This window comes from Penicillium digitatum, chromosome 6, assembly GCF_016767815.1.
Source record: "Penicillium digitatum chromosome 6, complete sequence".
NCBI lineage: Eukaryota > Fungi > Ascomycota > Eurotiomycetes > Eurotiales > Aspergillaceae > Penicillium > Penicillium digitatum.
This window is the reverse complement of record NC_089389.1, coordinates 297,524-316,754: the sequence shown is the minus strand read 5'-3', so window position 1 is coordinate 316,754 and position 19,231 is coordinate 297,524. Positions and strand designations below refer to the sequence as shown.

The window sequence follows — 19,231 nt, the reverse complement described above, 5'->3', positions numbered from 1 at the left end:
TGGAAATCTTCAGGACTTTGAAAAAGCGTGCCCGAGTAGAAGGAGTTGAAGAAGTTGAAGACGAGAATGACTACTCCCCGAGGTACAAGCCACCGCCCTTCTGTCAGGATTGTGGAGCGAGATCGCACCGGGGAACCTGTCGCCCCCGCTGTCATCAATGTGACAGGAGACATATTGGGGCTTGTACGGCATTCTGCAAAAAATGCGCAGACATTGGACACTCGTGGCGCCACTGTCGACTATTCATTCCCCACCACATGTGGATTAAACAACATTGTGGTTTGCACACCGCAATTGAAAATGTGAACATCTCTATGCCTCTCTTTAATCCTATACCGGTACTCACATCAACCTCCCTCGATGCCGGTATTCTATCCCAGCTAGAGGTAGCCCTAAGTGGGCTCCATCGCAAGGCAGATGTGTCTACACATTCACGTGTTACCATAAAAAACATGAATACAACGACCAAGATCCTATCTGCTGAAAGACTGGCCCCTCTTGCTCCGGACGCTTCATTACTGAATAGAGTCAAACGGATTCCCACAGGACCACGCTCGAACATTCCCAATACTAGGCCCACTCCTACCAAAGCTACCTTTGCACAGTCTGCCTTTTCCCAGCCTATGTTTGGTCAATCTGCTTTCTCGCGACCAACCTTTGCGCAAAATAACTCCGTCCGCAAGACTCCAACCTGGCCCCGTCACCGACAACCATCTGCTAATTCAAAGTGTTGAGCTGCTTGCTTGTCCCGAGGAATAATCGAATCGAATGGAACCACTCCAAGGAAGCTTACAGGAAGGACATATATGTCTAACATTTTGTATTACCACCATCCTGTTACATGTGCACTTGAGCAAACCGATGTTGGATTTCTATTCCTAGCATGAGCTAATCCCATCAACTTCACATTTGAATGTCCTAGTCGCCGCTAGCATCATGAGTATAAAGTTTCAATTGCCTTCTTCTTCCGATGATGCATGCTATACTGGCTTGTACTTCGGGATTGACCTCACTCAAGGAAAAGTTGCTAATATTCTTTCACCTCAGCATCTTGCGCTGTTACTTCAGAGATCTCGCCCACTCTAAATCCACTGTAACGTCCATGCTACTCCGTAGTTAGGGCTGTATAGATTGACGATAAACTCCTTCGGGTAGCGATCGGCTGATCGTCCGCCAAAGGCTTCCACCCCCTCGACACCCTCACAAGCCCAACCCACGCCCAAGAACAAATGTCTTCCATCTCTATCAGACTCCCGAATGTCTATGATGGCGCAGGAGCCAACTCCACCCCTTCGAACGACTTTATAACCGGGACATGGCACGTAACCCACTCCAGCCTTTCCCTGTGGAAAGGCAAGCGCAATGTCAACATCACTTACAAGCTCCTTCCCACAGACTCGGCCGGGGTACAAAAGATCGACGACCTGGTACAATACCAAGCTATCAATTCCGAAAAAATCAAATCTGTCCATGGGGTGGACACCCCAACGCCAGGCAATCCCGGCGCCTGGGATTGGCGAGGCAAAGGTTGGCTGATGATCGCGAGCTCACACTGGGAGTGTCTCGGGTTCGGTCATGCAGACGATGATAATCAGTGGATTGTTACGTTCTTTGAGAAAACACTGTTCACGCCTGCTGGCATTGATATTTACTCGAGGAACAAAAGAGGCCTTCCGCAGACTATTGTCGATCAGATACTCAGTGCTCTTCAGGGGCTTGGGGTCGATGATCTTTCCGACCTCGCGAATGGCGTCTTTCAGATTCCTCAGAACTAGGTGGTGGAGCGTGTAGCAGATGCCAGTGTGTTTTGTACGGGTTAGAGTTTGTTCGAACGAAGAGCGCTTGGTTGGTTGAGACATCACCAGGAGCTCGACATTGACATAGCTTCCGGGACTTTGTCACTCCCAACTTCGAGTTGGGGATCTTGAAACTGGCCAAATCAGTTTGCTTGGAGCCTGGGTCCATGTTCAGGGAAGCCGCTGGTACAACATTGTCTCTCGGCTCTGAAGTGTTTCGCAATCTCCTCAATTACCTGGCAAACGAACATCTGAGGATGGTAACTATGGCCATCACACCGCCATAAGCGGCCTTTTCCCAAGAAGTTTCGACATTCATATCGTCCGAGATCAGTTATCGTATCTCAATCTTTGATTTTACAGGTCCACTGCTACTCGATGACTTGGCTACATATGGTCTAGACTTTCGCCGAGGAAAATGATTTTGGGTGTGTTCTATTTTGTGGTGTTAAACCTGCTGCCGACGCAGAATTACATTCACACGCAAAGAAGGGGGCACCTGATATAAGCAAAGCCCGCAAGGCATGGTTGAATGGTATTGACATCGAGATATCTATCTACACAGTCATCAACATGCTGGCGTTCTTATACCAGCTCAGCAATGGATTTTCCCCATTGCGCGTCTCCGTATCCTCAATGTAAGCCCAACGGTGCACGAACTCCTCATGGCTCGTAACCTGCGTGAGTTTCCCTGTGACAGCACGATACATATCCTCGACGACATTAAAGTCTGTCGGGAAGAAGATATCGAAGTAGCCTTGGTGGACCTGCCAAAAGAAAATAGTCAGATTGGAAGTTTACTTCGTAGAAATTATGCACATACAAAAGGAGTCGACACTGGCACTGTCTGTCGCTGATACCGAGTCTGCACGACCGGTGCGTTGATACCAGGCACGGCATCTGGCAAGGAGCTGAAGTCACTGGAAACGAGACGGTGTGCTGGGAAGTACTGGTTCAAAACATCGAAGAACTGCATAAGACGGGTGGGGATGTACTCCGGTAGAGAGTATTCCTTTTGGAAGGGCGCGGCAGCGCGGAGACTGCGGAGAAGTGGTGGGCCCAGAGGACTAGGGAAAGGACGGCGGGCGGCTGCTTGGCGCACGCGCAGAAAGCGGGCTGCGACTGGGTCGAGCTGGTTGTTGTAATACTCGTGGAACTCACCGTCAGAGTCGATCAGCACACCACCCTGCTGTGGCGTCTCGGTGCCTTGCTTGTAGCGGATGGTGTCGTGGGCGAAGTTGTCGAAAACCTCCAGGGCCAGGAAGAAACACGGGGAATGAACATATGTGTCCCAGTCGAAGATCGATCGGTTCACAATCTCGACCTTGTCCCGGTGTCCCTTGGCAGAGAGCTTGTCGGTCAGGTTCTTGAACTGAAGATCTGCCAGCGCGGGCGAGATCTCAATGATCTTGAACTTGGTGCGCTGATACACCTCATGATCGGTATCGCGGATGAAATCCAGAATATTTAACATCATGGTGCCGTTTCCTGCACCCATTTCATAGATGATCAAGTCGTGGTACGGGTAAAGGGTCAGCTTGTAGTTCGACACCAAATACCGCGCAATCGTCTCGCCATAGTATGGTCGGAAGAGTTCTGTTGGTGTGTGCCATAGCTGCCGTGCGATGTCTAGTTTCGTCGCATCAAGCTTATCTTCAAACTCCGTGTACCGCTGACCAAGGAGTTTGTGAAACGCGGGCCCGTCTTCGATGTTATTGAAGTCGAATGGCTCTCCGGGGCTGAAAATGGTCGCATGTTTGGAAAAATATCCGTAATGTGGGTTATAAAGGCTGTCTAAACCCGCAACATCAGAACTGGTCACTCTTCATTCAGCAGCCGAACTCACCGTCGATGAACTCGCGCGTCAGCATCTTGACCTGCCGCGGCCGTTCGCGGCGGTTTCGTAGCTCCTTTGCTGTCACTGTCGGGTATTTCTTATACTCCTCATCAATGTTCTTTGGGTAGTCTCCTCGTTTTGTCCAGAGCTGGACATCACCCTGCGGTTTGCGCTTGACGTTGACAGGTGTGCGGCGCGTGAGGAATGATCGAGACTGTGGCCGAGCGAGTACGGAAGGTGGCCGCCTTAATGATCGACATGCTGGATGGCGGAAGAGCTGCCGGAACAGCTGGGTAAGGACTGGTGAGTCCATTGCGATTGCAGAGCTAAGCTTAAGGTTGTTCCGGGAGGAGAACGGTGTTTCTGGATAACCTTTGTGGCCTCAGGCATGAAGCCACGTGCCTCAGGCAAAATTAAACGCCTTCACTTTCCTCGACACTTTGGTGATTACAAGGCTTTTGAAGCCGAGCACAATTTGAATACAAAGAAAGCTATTTCCATTGGCATTCAAAAATTCCATTTCATCAATTGAGTACAGGCTGATTCTTATCTTCCACCAAAAAAAGTCCGATGGTCCGAGCTTCATATCTTCCGTCTATGCGCATGACCTCAATCTTCAAGACATAAAACGGCATTGCAAGATGCCAGATCATTCGACGGCGTATATAGGCACGGCCTTTGTCGCCGGCGTCTGCCTGGCACTCGCATATCAAGAACTCTCACGTCCCAAACATGAGGATAATGTGACAAAAGAAATGCATCCAGCAAATGGCCTAATCGCCCGAGCTGGCCCACCCACCATCGTGGAAGGCATTGAAGGCTGCATCGGAAACACCCCTCTGTTTCGAATCAAGTCACTATCAGATGAGACGGGGTGTGAGATTCTAGGCAAGGCAGAGGTATGCAAGCTTGGTGCTCCGTTCTTCGTTACCAACCACCTCAATAATAGGGCTTACAATGCGCTAACAATGCCCACAGTTTTTGAATGGCGCTGGTCAGAGTTCAAAAGACCGAGTCGCACTTAGCATGATTGAGATTGTACGCTAAATTACACAAAACCTCAAAATTCCCTTCAAAGCCATCACCACTGATACAACCCAGGCAGAAGAACAAGGTATCCTGACACCCCATTCAGGCGACACAATCTATGAAGGTACCTCGGGATCAACCGGTATCTCACTAGCAACACTAGCCCGGGCAAAGGGCTACTTAGCACACATGTACGGATACTCCACCCTCCATTTCCCATCCAATAGCCAAGACCACTAATGCACATGCAACCCAGCTGCCTGCCATCCGACCAGGCAATTGAAAAGTCCAACCTCCTTCTCAAACTCGGGGCGATAGTTGACCGGGTCCCGCCAGCACCAATAGTGGAGAAGGACAACTTTGTCAATCGCGCACGAGCCTTAGCAAAGACGCACACGGCTTCATCGGGAATTCCTTCTGCATCCACGGAAGAGCAATCCAATCTCCCCGCGGCAGACAACCGCATGACCCGTGGCCGTGGCTTTTTCGCCGACCAATTTGAGAATGAGGCTAACTGGCGCGCCCACTACAAAGGCACTGGCCCAGAGCTTTACGCCCAGTGTGGGGGCCGGATCGATGCGTTTGTAGCGGGCGCTGGCACTGGTGGGACCATTTCTGGTGTTGCCAGGTTCTTGAAGCCATTGCTGCCTAAAATTACTGTTGTGCTGGCGGATCCGCAGGGAAGTGGTCTTTTTAATCGAGTGGTCTACGGCGTCATGTTTGACTTGAAAGAAAGGGAGGGCACGAGACGGCGGAGGCAGGTTGATACCATCGTCGAGGGGATTGGAATAAACCGTGTCACGGCGAATTTCGAGGCTGGGAAGGAACTGATTGATGACGCGGTGCGTGTTACTGATGCGCAGGCTTTGGCTATGGCTCGGTGGCTTGTTGAGAAGGATGGGATCTTTATTGGGAGTAGCAGTGCAGTGAACTGTGGGTCTATTAAGTATCTGCCTAGTGCAGCTGATGTATTTTGCTAATGGTGGATTCTAGGTGTCGCCGCTGTCAAAACGGCGAGGAAGCTTGGCCCTGGTCATCGGATTGTCACAATGATTTCGGACTCTGGCTCACGACATCTGTCTCGGTTTTGGGCTAAGGCTGGAGATGTTGGTGGGGCTGTTGACACGAAGCTTGAGGATGTTATGAATGCACGGGACGAAGACTTTCAATAGATAGCATGGTATTCATGGCTCTGCATATGAATGTGAAATGGTTTATCGATCATCGATCACTGGCCTCCTATTAGTATGATTCGGTTGCACCCAACCTCCATGTTTAGGAATTTATAAAATTGCCAAAGAAGCTGTCGGGGGCAGCCGTCTTGCTATTAGTTGTCTTGGTCACTTCTTGGATGCCGAGCTGCTCAAGCTCTGATGGGGCAGTGTCCTCAGACATCTCGTCGCTATCCCTTCCCTCATCTTTGATTTTCTCCACGACTGCATCAAATTCCGGCTAGTTCTTTGTCTCGTCGTCCTGTGTTTCATCTTCATACTGCTGCTCTTCCGGCCCCGCCTGTTTGTCCACGCTCCCGATCATAGCAGAGGTAAAGCCCTCGCCAACAAAAGCACGTAGCAGCTCAAACTCAACCTCATGTCGTGATCGGCCCTTAAACCGACCTTGTATCTGACCCCAGGTAAGGTCTGATTGGGTACTGAGTCGGGACAAAGCTTCAAGCTCCGGTTGGGACCAGGTAGCGGAAATTAGAGGCGGATTGGCGAGGCGGCGGGTCCAGTGATTGTAGTACCAGTGCCAAACTGTCTGGTACTCGCGACCAGGCAACATGTACATCACGTCACTGGCCTTCTTTTCTTGTTTGTACATCATGTATACGATTAACTTTGCTTCATCGGGTGTTACGGGCCGGCTTTTGCTTGGGGTGTTTTCCATAGGCTGCGGGGATGGGGCCTGTATGCTGGTCGTAGCCGTGGCCCTGGGGGTTGAATCGCCTTCCGCCGTAGAATCACGTAGTACTTCGTTTTTGTTCTCTGTCTCAGATGCTTGGTTTTGGTAATTTGGTGCATAACCTTCTTGGAGTTGTTTTTCAGTTACTCCGTCTTCTTGGTGGCTCGATTCACAGACCCCATCTTCGAGGAATGCCTCAGGCAATTCATCAAACTGATTGCTGGATTCCCGGCTACCTTTTTCGGGTTGTGCACCAGCCACTTGATCCTCGTGATCACTTGGTTCCCGGCCTATTTCTTGGTCATCGACCTGAGCATCGACCTGAGCATCAACTTGAGCATCAACTTGAGCATCAACTTGAGCATCAACTAGAGCATCAACTTTGATGATAACGGCTGGCCGCTTCGAAGGCGTAGATGGACCATCGTTCTCTTTGGTTGGGATATGGCGCTTCCCGCGAATAATCCTCACCTTCGATGGTGTCGGTGATGGCTCATGGTCCTGCAACGGGTCATCGGACTCATTTCCATCTGGCATTGCCGCAAAAGACCAGTCGTGCGTCACAGGGCTAGAATGATACTTGCGCTTCGCAGCCGGTCGACGTTTACTCGGCGTAGCCTTTGGTTTCGTTTCCGTACGTGGTCTGCGGGGTTTGTGCAGAGCCCAGACAGAGCCGCTCCCTGGCGGAGATGTAGACCCGACAAGTGGAGAGAAGCCCACGTTTGATTTGCGGGTCTCCGTGGTGGGCGTTGAAAACGATGGAGGCAAGTCTGGGACTGCCCAGATTGGATCTTCCGGGTTGGAAGTTGGGATGGGATTGGTGGGATGGGAGACAGGCTCCTTCTTGGTCGTAGAACTGAGCCCTGCAGTTCCAGATGCTTTAAAGGTGAACAAGAAATCCATGGAGGTATCCATGTCTGTCTGTAGCTGTTTCGATGGCGACTCTTCACGCGGAGCTTCTGAAGAATGGCCACCGGGAGAAGATGCCATAGAATAGAATTCATCCTCATCTCCCTTCGTGTTGATGTCATCGTCTGCATCAGGGTCTTTCGGCTCATCCACGTCACCTCGGGAGAGCCATGATCGCGGCTGGTAACCAGTGTCCTGCTCATCGCGCATGCCCAAGAGATGCCCATTGTCAACCACTATGTCCCCGGTCTGTAGGTCAATCTCATCACCAACGTTAGTGAAGTCCTGGCTATATTTCGCGAAAATTCCTTCGAAGAGAGACTTCAGTCGCGAGTCATTCTGTGCTCGTGCAGCTGTAAGATCAAATTCTGCGGGAATCTCTTTGTCGTCGTCGGGGGTATATGATAGACATGGTCTCTTTGCTGGTCGTTCGACACTGTCCTGTCTGGAGTGGTCCATGCCACCATCCAGGTCGTTTATGGTTGCGGATAAGAATCGATAGGCGCGTGCCTTAGAGGGAATTGAGCGTTGAGTGCGTAGTAGAATAACGCATCATTAAATTCGGAAGCAAGCTGTTGTAAGACAACGAAAAGTGTGGTGTGGAGGCGCAAGCGCGAGCAAAAATGCGGCAAAGGTGAAAACAAACTGAAATGACGTTCCCCCGAAGCTCCCTTGGAGCTCCCCGACTTCCATTTTCCCACCCCCCCCCAAGGATGAATTAACAACCATGCATTGCCAGAAGTGTCGCACGCCGTTGAAGCTGGATGGTTCAGTAGAGTCACTTAATCCGGCTGCCTTTGACTTACTATCCAGTAAGTTTCCACAGGGCGATCGTTCTTATCCCGCTAATCAAGCTGTCTAGACTCTGCAGGGAAGACGTTGTCAGATACCGGAGCTGTCTCCTCATCAGCGCGATCGTCCTATCCACCCGAACACCGCGACAAGTATGAAAGGTCTTCTAAACATGCTACTTCGCCGGTTTACCGACGGTCTATCCCCGCTCCACGTGCAGTAGGCCAGCACAACCCGCCCGCAACACTTCGAGCCGATAGTGGCAACATGTCATTCGTGATGCTCACTGAGTCCCAAGTTGCGCCACCTGCAGTCAGTGAGAATTACACTGCTGCCCAAAGCAAGCGAAACCATTCACAAGGCCAACTGGAGAATGGTTCATTCGTGGATCAAGTGGAGAAAACGACACGGCTGTTTGAGATTGTCTCGGCGCGCTCCGATATCGATCATCCTATCTGCGTGGAATGCACGGAGCTGCTCGTGGAAGGATTACAAAAACGGTTGGCAGGGTCTACGAAGGAGCGAGATGCCTACATCTCTTTTCTTAGAGACTTGAATGGGTCAATCCCGACCGAGGAGGAGCTACAGGAGGCACAGAAATCGTTGGATGAGAGCCTCGAAGCGGAACAGGCCGCATTCGCAGAGCTGCAGGCCCTTGAGAAAGAAAAGGCTGCTCTAGATGCAGAAATTGCCAGCTTGGAAATTGACTCACGACGACTGGATGCAGACGAGGAGAGCTTTTGGCGGTCTCGCAATGCGTTTGCCTTGACGCTCACGGAGTTTCAAAACGAACGGGATGCGCTCAATATGCGTTATGATCATGACTCCCAACAGCTTGAGAGACTGCAGCGGACAAATGTCTACAATGACGCGTTTTGCATTGGTCATGATGGATATTTCGGGACTATCAATGGACTACGACTGGGCCGCCTGGCCAATCCTTCTGTTGACTGGCCTGAAATCAATGCGGCATGGGGCCAAACAGTCCTACTTCTGGCCACGATGGCTGAGAAACTCGGATTTCAATTCCAGGGGTATCGTCTCAGCCCACTAGGATCTAACTCGCGCATTGAGAGAATTGAATATCCCACGCAGCCATCTGGTCAGCCCGTCGAGGGAGCTGCACCTAAAGTGACCCAACTCGACCTGTTTTCATCCGGGGATCTCCCGCTCAACTTTCCTTGGCTGCACCGTCGGTTTGACTCGGGCATGGTGGCGTTTCTTGAGTGTCTGCGCCAGCTAGGGAAGTTCGTTGAAAAGACCCCAGCGCCAATTCTAACGTCCCGTCGCGGTCAGACCGGCGCCACAGCGCCGGGGTTAAAATTGCCCTATGAGATCAAGCGGGACCGCATTGGTGATGCCAGCATCAAGTTGGGCTTCAACCAGAATGATGAGACCTGGACTCGAGCCTGCAAGTACACGCTCACTTGCTGCAAGTTTCTCCTTGCGCATGCCAGCAATCTCGCTAGCACAGGGTCTAGCAATTCGGCTGCTGTCGCGGCCGCAGCCGTAGCAGCCGCTGACCAAGCCCGACAGGCAACGGCCAGCCCGATGAAAACCCCCTGAAACACTTCCCGAGAATTTCTTCTTTCTAAAACAAACAAGAGACGAGGTTGCAGTACAGGATTTCAAATGCCAGTTATATGGGTGAAAAATCGCGCAGATGGATGCAATTAAAGACCTGCTCAGCGCGACACGTTCGTACTTTGTCGATAGGCTCCAATCACGATTGTTTATCGATGTACGACGGACGGAGTACGGAGTACATTATAGGGGGATGGAAATGACGTGCCACAACAATGGTTGTTTCATCCGAGTCTAAACGCAGGGTTTCATTGGCCTGTCACCACCGTGCTGGAATCACGATGCAGCCCAACCAATCCCCTGGCATGTGTCGGCTGAGTGCCGCACTGGCGCGTGGGTCGGGAACAGACCACCACTTCTCCCAATAACTCCTCTCACGGCCTATGAGCCTGGGAGAGGAAAATGCCTCCGAGATGCATTCGTACTTCAATCCAGTCTACGCGCTACATCCTAGTACCTGCATGCGATCCGAGCCGGTGAACGATGGTCCGTGGACCTATGAGCGTGCCGGCGGCAGATATCTCCGTCTACAGGCGGCTCGAGTGGAGGGGCTCCACGCGGGATGGCCGTTGTGTTCCCACTGTCCACTTCCAAGGAAAGCGCGGCTAATGGTTTTGACTCTCTCTTTATGTTGTTTTTACTCCGTCTACTGGACGAGTTAACAAAGTACTTCCTACACCCCGCACTTTTCGTATGCTCCATGGACATCGATTCGCGGATTAGGTCTTTGGAGCTTGGATAGTTACAAATGGAAGACGTAATAGGGAGGGGGGGGTTGTTCAAGTGTCTTGAACCGATTGTTCCCCCCTCCCCCTCCCTCTCCCTCTTCCCTATTAAATCTGATTGTACTCCAGTACTTTGCTTCCATTCGGATATTATCAAAGCTCCAAAACAAAGATACTGCCCATCCCTCTCGGGGACTAGGATTCACTCTCCCCGACCGACAAAAATCAAAGATAACACTGTAGATCCGTGCAACGCCGTCTTCAAGCTATTATTCCCACCTGACACTAGTTCCTACGTTTTGCACTGGAGGTTCTAGCCCTTGGGATATGGGCCACGCGTGCAGGGGATAACGGGGCATGTGCACCGTTGTATATGAGCGTAGGATTGAGTGGAGTCATGTCAGGTAAACGATACATCCACCTAGACCGAGGGTGTATCACTTTAAGCAATCTCCCTACCCTCCTCATTGTCCGTTGTACTCCCTCTGATAGTGTTCCCCAGGGCACCCATCAAATGGACTGAGAGACAACGCACGTACTTCGGGTCGGTAGAATGTCCCCGGCCCAGAAAGCCAACCCCAACACAGCACCAACCCAGAAAAAGGTGGTAGGTAGCACGGACCTTGCATCGTACGTTTTAATCTGTCTCGGCCGGAGATGGACTATAACATACGGAGCACGGAGTAGAATGCTTAGCACACCCAAGAGACATTGATTTGACCGGGTAACCTTGTCTCGAGCCCAACGCGCATGGACTTCCCCCTTGATCGTGTGAATTGTGGGTTGTGGATTTGTAACGGGTTTAACGGCTTTTCCTCCTGGGTGACAGTTGCGATCTGGCAGGTTATAGCAGGTGTCATCTACCGATCTATCAGATCGATTTGTCTTCAGATGCTACTACCGATATCGCATACCTCTGCCGTGGCTTGTTGATCCACGGGACTGGGATTCTTAGAGGATATGGGGGGATTTTTTAGATTTTTAGACTCGGAAGACAAAGAGCTGTCAGGGAAGATTCGGCCCGCTCCCGGTTTGTTCTGATCTGCAGGTTCTGTTTTTTTTCTATTTTCGATTTTTCTATTTTCGATTTTTCTATTTTCGATTTTCGATTTTCTATTTTTTGGAGTACTTCGTCTAGCGTGATTCCTCCGGTATTCCGTAGATTAGAACGGATTCTTGACACTTTAGGAGTATATAGGAGTATATTGGACTATCAATTCTCTACTTCCGGAGTGCGGAGCACTATCTAATATAAGAATGACCCAAAAAAGAAATAGAAAAAAGAAAAGAAAAGAAAAGAAAAGAAAAGAAAAGAAAAGAAAAGGCAACGGAAAATGCATCCAATTTGCGGCCAGTGCACTGCATGTAATAGTTCGCTTAGACTGTCCAAGTCCAAAGTACCCTTCTCCACTCACTTGTACTCCGTAGCCATGTTGATTTTAATTAGAAATCAACCTCCCTAAGTCAACCCCACGACAAGGGCCCCCAAGGATACCAAATTCGAACCTCCATCTTTTTCAAATATCCCAAGACCCTCCAAAGCACCACAACATCCAAAATCTCCAAATTGATCAAAAGCCCGGAGATATTGATTATTGATCTTCTTGACACGTCGAGACCAAGGTGCCTATGACCCTTTGAGAGCTCTGGCCCTGGTCCTAGCTGATCTTGGCTGATCTTGGCTGGTCATGGTCAATGGATCCCCGTCGCACAAGCTGATTTGTCCGGGGAAGCAGGGGGTCGTGCGTCCGCGTGCACGTCGCCGCAAAGAGAAGAGAATTCGGCCCCCCCCCCCCCCTCTCTCATCTCTTGTGTTTTCGATTTTATTTCATTTCTGGCATTGGTGTATTGGTTAGGGACTTTGAGGGACTTTTGGGGATTTTGAAATATGTTGAATTCTTTTTATTCGTATTTTTTTTTATTTTTTTTTATTTTCGAGACCATATTATGATTTGCATTCCTTCAAACCTGAAATTTATTATGGACCGCCGAACCTCTATTTGGCATACCAAATCTCAAATGAGACTCGATCTCTCTCTTATACATTGACTAAATCATGGAGAATCATTACTCGACTCCCATCTCCCCTCAATCGCCAAATGTCTTTCGACCGCGCCGATCGGATGACTGGCATGAATACCGTGAAATCATTGAACAACTCTATCGCAATGACCAGTTGAAATTACGAGATGTGAAACGCATCATGGAAAGAGATTATAAGTTCTTTGCATCGTACTACTATCCTTTTCTTTATCTCCATCTTCATCTCTTCCTATCTGAGCTCGCCCGTTGCGGATTCATCCAATAGATCGGTTTCGCAGTATCACCTAACTCCAGTCCATTAGAGAAAAACAATACAAAGATCGGCTTGCGGCATGGCATGTGCGAAAGAACATCAAAGCCAAAGAAGTCCATATTATGCTCCGCAAGCAACAGAAGCGCGCCGCCCAAGGTAAACAGACAGCCTTTCGGGTCAACGGCCAGAACGTCGATCCAAAACGGATCGCCCGCTTCGTGCGTCGCTATGGAACATCATGGGATACCAACCGAAGCAAGGAATCCGAGAATGAGCCACAGAGCCCGGAACCGCGTAAGTTGACATCGAGATCCTCAAAGTGATCTAGATCCTGCCTTGGAAGGCTTGGCATCACATCCTTCAAACCTAACAATCTGGATAGAAACCCCATCCGACATGACCTGCTACACACCAGAACCCACAGACGAGCACGGCGTCACAACGCCCATCTCACCACTCCCCGACATGCAATCACCCATCCGAGAGATGCCCCCCTACCCACTCGGCCCATACGGTAAATCCATGGCCGTTCCGGTGAGTGTGAATGTACCGAATAATATTGATGGAAGATATCTCGCTCTAGACCCAACCCACCTCGAAAGCCTGCCCGATTTGGAACTGGAAGAATCTCCTGTCATGCCGCTGTCCATGCACTCAAATCAGCCCCGCCATATCCCGTCTTACCACCACTCCATAGGCAACCACCTCTCACACGGGGCACATGGGTCTCACATCGCGCACATTTCGCACCTCTCGCACGGGGTACACAGCTCTCACGGCTCGCATGGTGTGCATCACGCCCACGTTTCGCACTCGGTGCATGGTCACCCCGGGCCGGCACCGAGGGATCTAGACGATGCACCGAGCGAAGCGGATATCCATCCGCCTGACTGGAATACGGTCGAGTCATTCCAGACGAGGTTGCAGGATTTGGATTTTACACTTACGCAGTCGATGTCAAAGTGGGCGAGGGATCAAGATCCTAACCATGAACCTCCTCACCATGAGGGATTGGGGATGTGATTTTGACGGGTTTGGTTTTGGTTGAAACTTTCTTTTCTATTTCGTTCCATCTCGTTTCCCTTCTTTACTTGCTTCAGTTGCCCTTCTATCTATGTCTTGATTTCCCCCCTTCCCCCATTCGCCATTTCCCATCAGCGTGTGGGCCTGTTTTCGTTCTCTCTTTCGTCATTTTCTCTATGTATATGGTTCTCCCGTGCTCCGTTTCCCGTCATCTCCTTTCCAAACAAAGCCCCGGGGAGGAAGCCTCAAAGCAAGGGCGTTTTTTCTTTTCTTTTCATTATGGCTTGTCCGCGGTTTAGACTGGTGATCTATGCATTATGGCATCTGAGTTACTGTATATCTTTTGTGCTGGCTGTCAAGTATGGGTAGCACAAGAAGGCGAGAAACGTCGCAGCTCCACCACATCCCAATCCGCTCGACCGATACTATCGTCCCCTCTCGAACCAAGACCCCGGCTCCGATCCCAGTCTCAGCTATGTCTCACCCGACACGACAATGATCAATACAAGACACAACCGTCGAGACTATGGAGTACGGCAACCCTTGTCTCGAATCTCTGCCCAACACGTCGACCACACAACCTCAGCTCTGTCGCTTATGACCCCAACCAACCCGGCAAATTCATCTTCACCGTTCGCCTCACGACTATCCTTCGCTCCCTATCTGATAATTCCTACTGTGTACCGACCCTACGAAACCCCGCCGGGATTCCCCTTGCACAAGGTACACATGGGCACGATTAATCCGCGCCACGTTCAAACCGAGCATTTCCACCCGCCAGATCCTTGGGGGAACCTATCGTAGCACGATTTATTCTGCAATCCATAGTCGCCATATACGCAGCCCTAGCACATGCAGATTACCACAACGGGATACACACGTGTGTAGTATCTGTGACATGCCTCGGATCAAAGGAAGCGTGGGAAAGCTTAGCGCTGAATAATTTGAAATGAATTGATCAACATCTATTGTCGACAGTGCATCTCAAGAAAGCCAAATCACCTCCGTTCACCCTTGGAACTGTTTAAGCCGATGACACTCCGTACGTGGTAGCTTGGACGAAAGTACCATGATAACGCCACCAGCACAAGATGAAGATCGTTCCAGGATAATTCCAAATCCAAGGGTGGGGTTAGTGTGAAAAGGTACGGAAGAACACACACAGCAGTAAAAGAGACACAACATTCAACCCCTTACTCCTCCTTTGCATGTGCATCATAACATTAGACATTAGGTCGGAGACTGTACTCCGTACATAATATACTTAATCCAACTCCGTCCAAACCCGCAATCCTTCAAAACGCCAAAACGGCGCTCATTTCAAATTCCAAAGTAACCCGGGTCTCCAAGCCAAGCCATCCCCTAATTCGCCCCCCCCCCCCCCATCGCACTTCCAATGCAGGATCCAAATGCAAATCAAATCGGGAGGGACTAGTCGGAGGGGGCAAAAAGCTGCAGGGAGCTGGATGCGGGCGTGGATGCTTGAACTAGAACTCGAAAAGCAAGACTGGAACACTACACGGCCCTCTCCTCGAACGGGGATGCAGGCAGGGAGCAGGGGCGTTGTATGCGAGCTGACGTGGGCGGGTGTGTGCACCTGTATGGAAGGGATGCAGGATATTAAGATTGGGAGTGGGATTTGCATAGGGCTACTATGCACTGCAGGACGAGGTGTATATGTTGTATGTGCTCCGGATTCCTACATGTACGGATGGTGGACGAGGGGAGATATCCGGACCTAGCACAGATAGGGGGGTAAAATACATTTACAAAGTGCAAATGTAGGACACAAACAACCCCCCCCCCCCAAAAAAAAATAAAACCTCGATTGATATTCGATGTATCAAGTGTCAGTGTCAAGCAGTGGAGACGGTGACGAACATGTGCCGGGGGCGGACGGGACGGGTATGGGATGGCCCACTGCGGGCCACACGAGGGAGATTCCACGAGGGTGATGAATAGGAGTGGGAGTACTCCGTATTGAGCATGGACAGGGGGGATGTGGTACTTTTGTGGATACCGAAAGGGGAAAGAGGGGGCTTTTGTTTCGAACTAGAACTAGGGGGAGGATTCCAAGGTTGCGGTGTCTCTGTGTGTGCATTGCACTAAATACAAAAGCCAAATGGAAATCAGGGGACTGTCGCCAAAATGAATCTACTCCGAAAAGTCCACAAAAGGAGAAGGAAAAAAGGTGGGAAACAAGGAGATTGCCCAGGTGATGGGGGCTGGGGGTTTAAAATCATGGGTCCTTTGGGTAGCCAGGCGATAACCACTAGCATCACGGCTAGGCTGCGGCCTGTTCAGCAGGCCACAGTTCATAAGGAGGACCGAGAAGATCCAAAGGCACGCTTGGGGGATATATATAAGGATGAGCACAGCTCGAAGGGAGAGGGTTTGGCCGGTTAACGTCACTATCAGAAAATCATACCCTGCTGGAACTTGTCTAGCATTCCAAAGACAGGGGCAACGACAAAGACAAGTAGAGGAACAAGGCCTAGACTGAGTACCGCGCAAAGTCTAAAAGGCATGGCTCATGAGTAGAAAGTACTCTTCTGGAAGCTCTCAGGCGAGATATCACCAATCTTACTGTTAATCTCGGGCTTGCTCAGAGATGGCAGGCTCTGTGTGCGACCTTCGGCCACAGGGTCGCTCTTCATGGTAGTGGTGCGAGAAGCAGGCTCGCTGCCTGCGGTGATGGCCTTCTGACTGGGCCGGCGCTGGATGGTCTCCAGGTATGGACCGGGGAGATATCCGACGCGGCCGTCGCGGGCACGGCAACGCCACCACTCGGAGGCATTGCCCATCGGATCAGACTTGCTGAGGACGGCGACGATATCGCCCTTCTTCACAGCCAGGTCGATGCCGTTGCTCTCCTGGGTCTCGGGGGTGTAGTCGTAGAGAACACGACAGAAGTCCAGCTTGGACGGGTCGAGCGATGCTGAGCCCGGCTCGCCGTTGGGGCCGACGAGTTGGCGGCGCTTCGTCTCTTCCTCCTGGGATCGGGCCATGGTCTTGATGAGCTTGCCCATGAGGTAGGGGAGGCCAAAGAGGGCAATCAGGAACATGAAGAAGGGCTTCTTGGATGGTTTGGCGGGAGCCGGCGTGCCATCGGGGAGTGTCGCGCGGCCACCCATGAAAGCCGCAAAGGCAGCGGGGGTCAGGGCGGTCGCATCAGCTGGCGGGGGACGTCCTGTAAGCTTAGCGATCAAGGTGCGGAACCACCGAATGAGAGTGAAAATACCCAGGGCTGAGCCGAGGGTGGTGCGCAGGTTTCCAAGTTGTTCTGCGACCGAGACCATTGCTATAGAAATGAGTCAACGAGTGTTCGCGATGTGAAAAAAAGTTTTGTTTTTTTTTTCATTTTTCTCCGGAGAAAAACCAACCAAAGAAGGAACTGTGCGTAGCCATGTACGTGCTCTCGAGCATCTGAGCAAAGCCACCAAACGCACCGACGATATTTTCAATCATGTGGAAAGTGGCCTGAGTGCTCTGTCCAAACGAGTTCGTCAGGCTGTTCGGATCATTGGGATCTTGTCCCGGCATGCCGCCGTACATCCCCCCTATAGCGCCCATGCCACCATACATGCCACCTCCGTAGCCTCCATAACCACCGCCTCCGTACATGGAGCCCATGCCGCCCATGGAGCCGAAGCGGGAGTAGGGGGATCCCATGGCACCCATACCACCATATGTAGATCCGTACACGCCTGTTCCAAGGCGCGAGGCTCCATACGGCGAGTAGTTGGAGGCGGTGTTGCTGACTACGGAGTTGAGAGCGCTGGGACGGGAGGGAAGGTCGGGGGTAGTGGACGTTGAGACTGCGGGGTTGGTTGTGGTAGTCATCGCGGTCGAGGCAGCAGAGCTACCGGAGATAGGTGTTGTTGACAACGCGTTTCCTAGAGAGCAGGAGAGGGGGTGTTAGTCGGGGTGGACACAGTGGATTGCAGTGACTCTTGTGGCGCTACGATATCGGCAATCAAGAGAAAGATACCTACCAGCTGCACTTGCCCTCTCCCATGGTTTCGGTGGCGAAGGCGTCGCCATGGAGTTGGATCTTAGCGGGCTCGCATTTAGAGCCAAGATATGTTGTATTCGGATAGATTTGTCGCAAGACTGAAAAGGGTGAGAAAAGAGAAAATAAAAGGGCCGGGAGTGGAGATGCCGAGGTCGGGGATTGCCGAAGAAATACGGGGTCGGGGTATCTCTGTCAAGGACAACACAGGCCGATATAACTGTGGATGGTATTATATTCATGAAGGTTATGACAAATCTGAAATTGTCTAGAAGATCGAACTATCACATTCATCTTACTTTGTTCAACCTATTCAGCTTGTTCGCCTGTTCGCTCTCTGTTCGGTGGCAAATGCAATGTACCTGGCTACCGAGGCAATCTGAGATTAAGATGGGGAACGTAGATGGAAGGATTAGTGGATTTATATATATATACAAACCTAGGTCCTAGTAGACACCTTCATCTTATTTATTCTACATATCCCAATGTGTAACTCGACATTTCCTTTCTACAACAGTCAAGACTCAGACCTCCTATGCGTTTGGCTTCTCCTTTCCTTCTCAGTGCTCAGGCTCCTCGTCGCATTAACTTAGTCTAACTGAATACTGGCTACTCTATAGACCAGGTCGCAAAGTATCTCAACAAAACGTAACATGCCAGCCCCCCTTCATTCTCTTTAGGTGGCCCTTGTTGTCAAAAAAAAGGCATTGGCAGCAATCTGACCGTTCATTTTTGGCTCACTTGCTACTATCCATAGCGCCGCAATTGAAGCAGTTAGGTGAACAATCAAGATATCAATTTAAACTATGTGCTCCTGGGAATCCGTCTTTTACTAGCTTCACGATCTTCTAATCATGCACGGACAAGACATAGTCCTAGGACAATTACATGAGTCTACTCAGAGATTACCAGTCTCGATCTGAGTAAGGGTTCACTAAAAATGTTGTATAAGATGTGATCGCACAGAAGCACTTGTCTTGTCATTCAGCGCTCGACGACACAGGCCGAAATGGCCGCGCTGTCTGAATGAGATGTCTACAGTTATCGCCAAAACCCCATTACAGTCACCCCTTCAGTCGAAACAAAAGTATAACCCTGAGAGATTCACAATCTCCAAGATCTTAGGGTAGGTTGAATAAAAGAATTGACTACCGCTTAACAAAAACTCACTCGATAGATATAACCCAACGAGGTTGACCGCAGGCCCATGCGGTAAGAAGAAAGATGAATTTGATCAGTTTCGGGGCATCATCTCCTTTGAAGTAAGCTAGGGTACAGCGGTTGATGACGCTCCCTAGGTTCCCATTAATGCGCTTTTTACCTAAC

General features: G+C 50.6%; 8 protein-coding genes across 8 annotated transcripts; 5 read left to right on the top strand and 3 right to left on the bottom strand.

Annotated features, from left to right (window-relative positions):
• Window positions 1-1,229: 1,229 nt before the first annotated feature.
• Window positions 1,230-1,775, top strand: Pdw03_5159 (Calycin; the record flags this gene model as incomplete). The annotated part of the gene is made up of 1 exon (XM_014683653.1): window positions 1,230-1,775. One exon carries the CDS (start codon window positions 1,230-1,232, stop codon window positions 1,773-1,775), a length of 546 nt encoding a protein of 181 aa, XP_014539139.1.
• A 578-nt stretch (window positions 1,776-2,353) lies between these two features.
• On the bottom strand, window positions 2,354-3,946 carry Pdw03_5158 (putative S-adenosyl-L-methionine-dependent methyltransferase MidA; the record flags this gene model as incomplete). The annotated part of the gene is made up of 3 exons (XM_014683654.1): window positions 2,354-2,563; window positions 2,620-3,590; window positions 3,643-3,946. The coding sequence occupies 3 exons, from the start codon at window positions 3,944-3,946 to the stop codon at window positions 2,354-2,356; spliced, it is 1,485 nt and encodes a 494-aa protein (XP_014539140.1).
• Window positions 3,947-4,274: 328 nt separating this feature from the next.
• Pdw03_5157 (Cysteine synthase, putative) lies at window positions 4,275-5,834 on the top strand (the record flags this gene model as incomplete). The annotated part of the gene is made up of 5 exons (XM_014683655.1): window positions 4,275-4,532; window positions 4,612-4,671; window positions 4,735-4,853; window positions 4,919-5,595; window positions 5,656-5,834. 5 exons carry the CDS (start codon window positions 4,275-4,277, stop codon window positions 5,832-5,834), a joined length of 1,293 nt encoding a protein of 430 aa, XP_014539141.1.
• Window positions 5,835-6,114: 280 nt separating this feature from the next.
• Pdw03_5156 (Centromere protein Scm3, N-terminal) lies at window positions 6,115-7,932 on the bottom strand (the record flags this gene model as incomplete). The annotated part of the gene is made up of 1 exon (XM_014683656.1): window positions 6,115-7,932. The coding sequence occupies one exon, from the start codon at window positions 7,930-7,932 to the stop codon at window positions 6,115-6,117; it is 1,818 nt and encodes a 605-aa protein (XP_014539142.1).
• Window positions 7,933-8,200: 268 nt separating this feature from the next.
• Window positions 8,201-9,831, top strand: Pdw03_5155 (Beclin family; the record flags this gene model as incomplete). The annotated part of the gene is made up of 2 exons (XM_014683657.2): window positions 8,201-8,285; window positions 8,336-9,831. The coding sequence occupies 2 exons, from the start codon at window positions 8,201-8,203 to the stop codon at window positions 9,829-9,831; spliced, it is 1,581 nt and encodes a 526-aa protein (XP_014539143.2).
• Window positions 9,832-12,630: 2,799 nt separating this feature from the next.
• Window positions 12,631-13,893, top strand: Pdw03_5154 (Clr5 domain; the record flags this gene model as incomplete). The annotated part of the gene is made up of 4 exons (XM_014683658.2): window positions 12,631-12,806; window positions 12,920-13,164; window positions 13,253-13,384; window positions 13,454-13,893. 4 exons carry the CDS (start codon window positions 12,631-12,633, stop codon window positions 13,891-13,893), a joined length of 993 nt encoding a protein of 330 aa, XP_014539144.2.
• A 495-nt stretch (window positions 13,894-14,388) lies between these two features.
• Pdw03_5153 (uncharacterized protein) lies at window positions 14,389-15,152 on the top strand (the record flags this gene model as incomplete). Its single annotated transcript, XM_066100967.1, has 3 exons — window positions 14,389-14,616; window positions 15,001-15,038; window positions 15,128-15,152. 3 exons carry the CDS (start codon window positions 14,389-14,391, stop codon window positions 15,150-15,152), a joined length of 291 nt encoding a protein of 96 aa, XP_065957907.1.
• A 1,272-nt stretch (window positions 15,153-16,424) lies between these two features.
• Pdw03_5152 (Peroxin 13) lies at window positions 16,425-17,937 on the bottom strand (the record flags this gene model as incomplete). The annotated part of the gene is made up of 3 exons (XM_014683659.2): window positions 16,425-17,194; window positions 17,277-17,789; window positions 17,889-17,937. The coding sequence occupies 3 exons, from the start codon at window positions 17,935-17,937 to the stop codon at window positions 16,425-16,427; spliced, it is 1,332 nt and encodes a 443-aa protein (XP_014539145.2).
• Window positions 17,938-19,231: the final 1,294 nt, after the last annotated feature.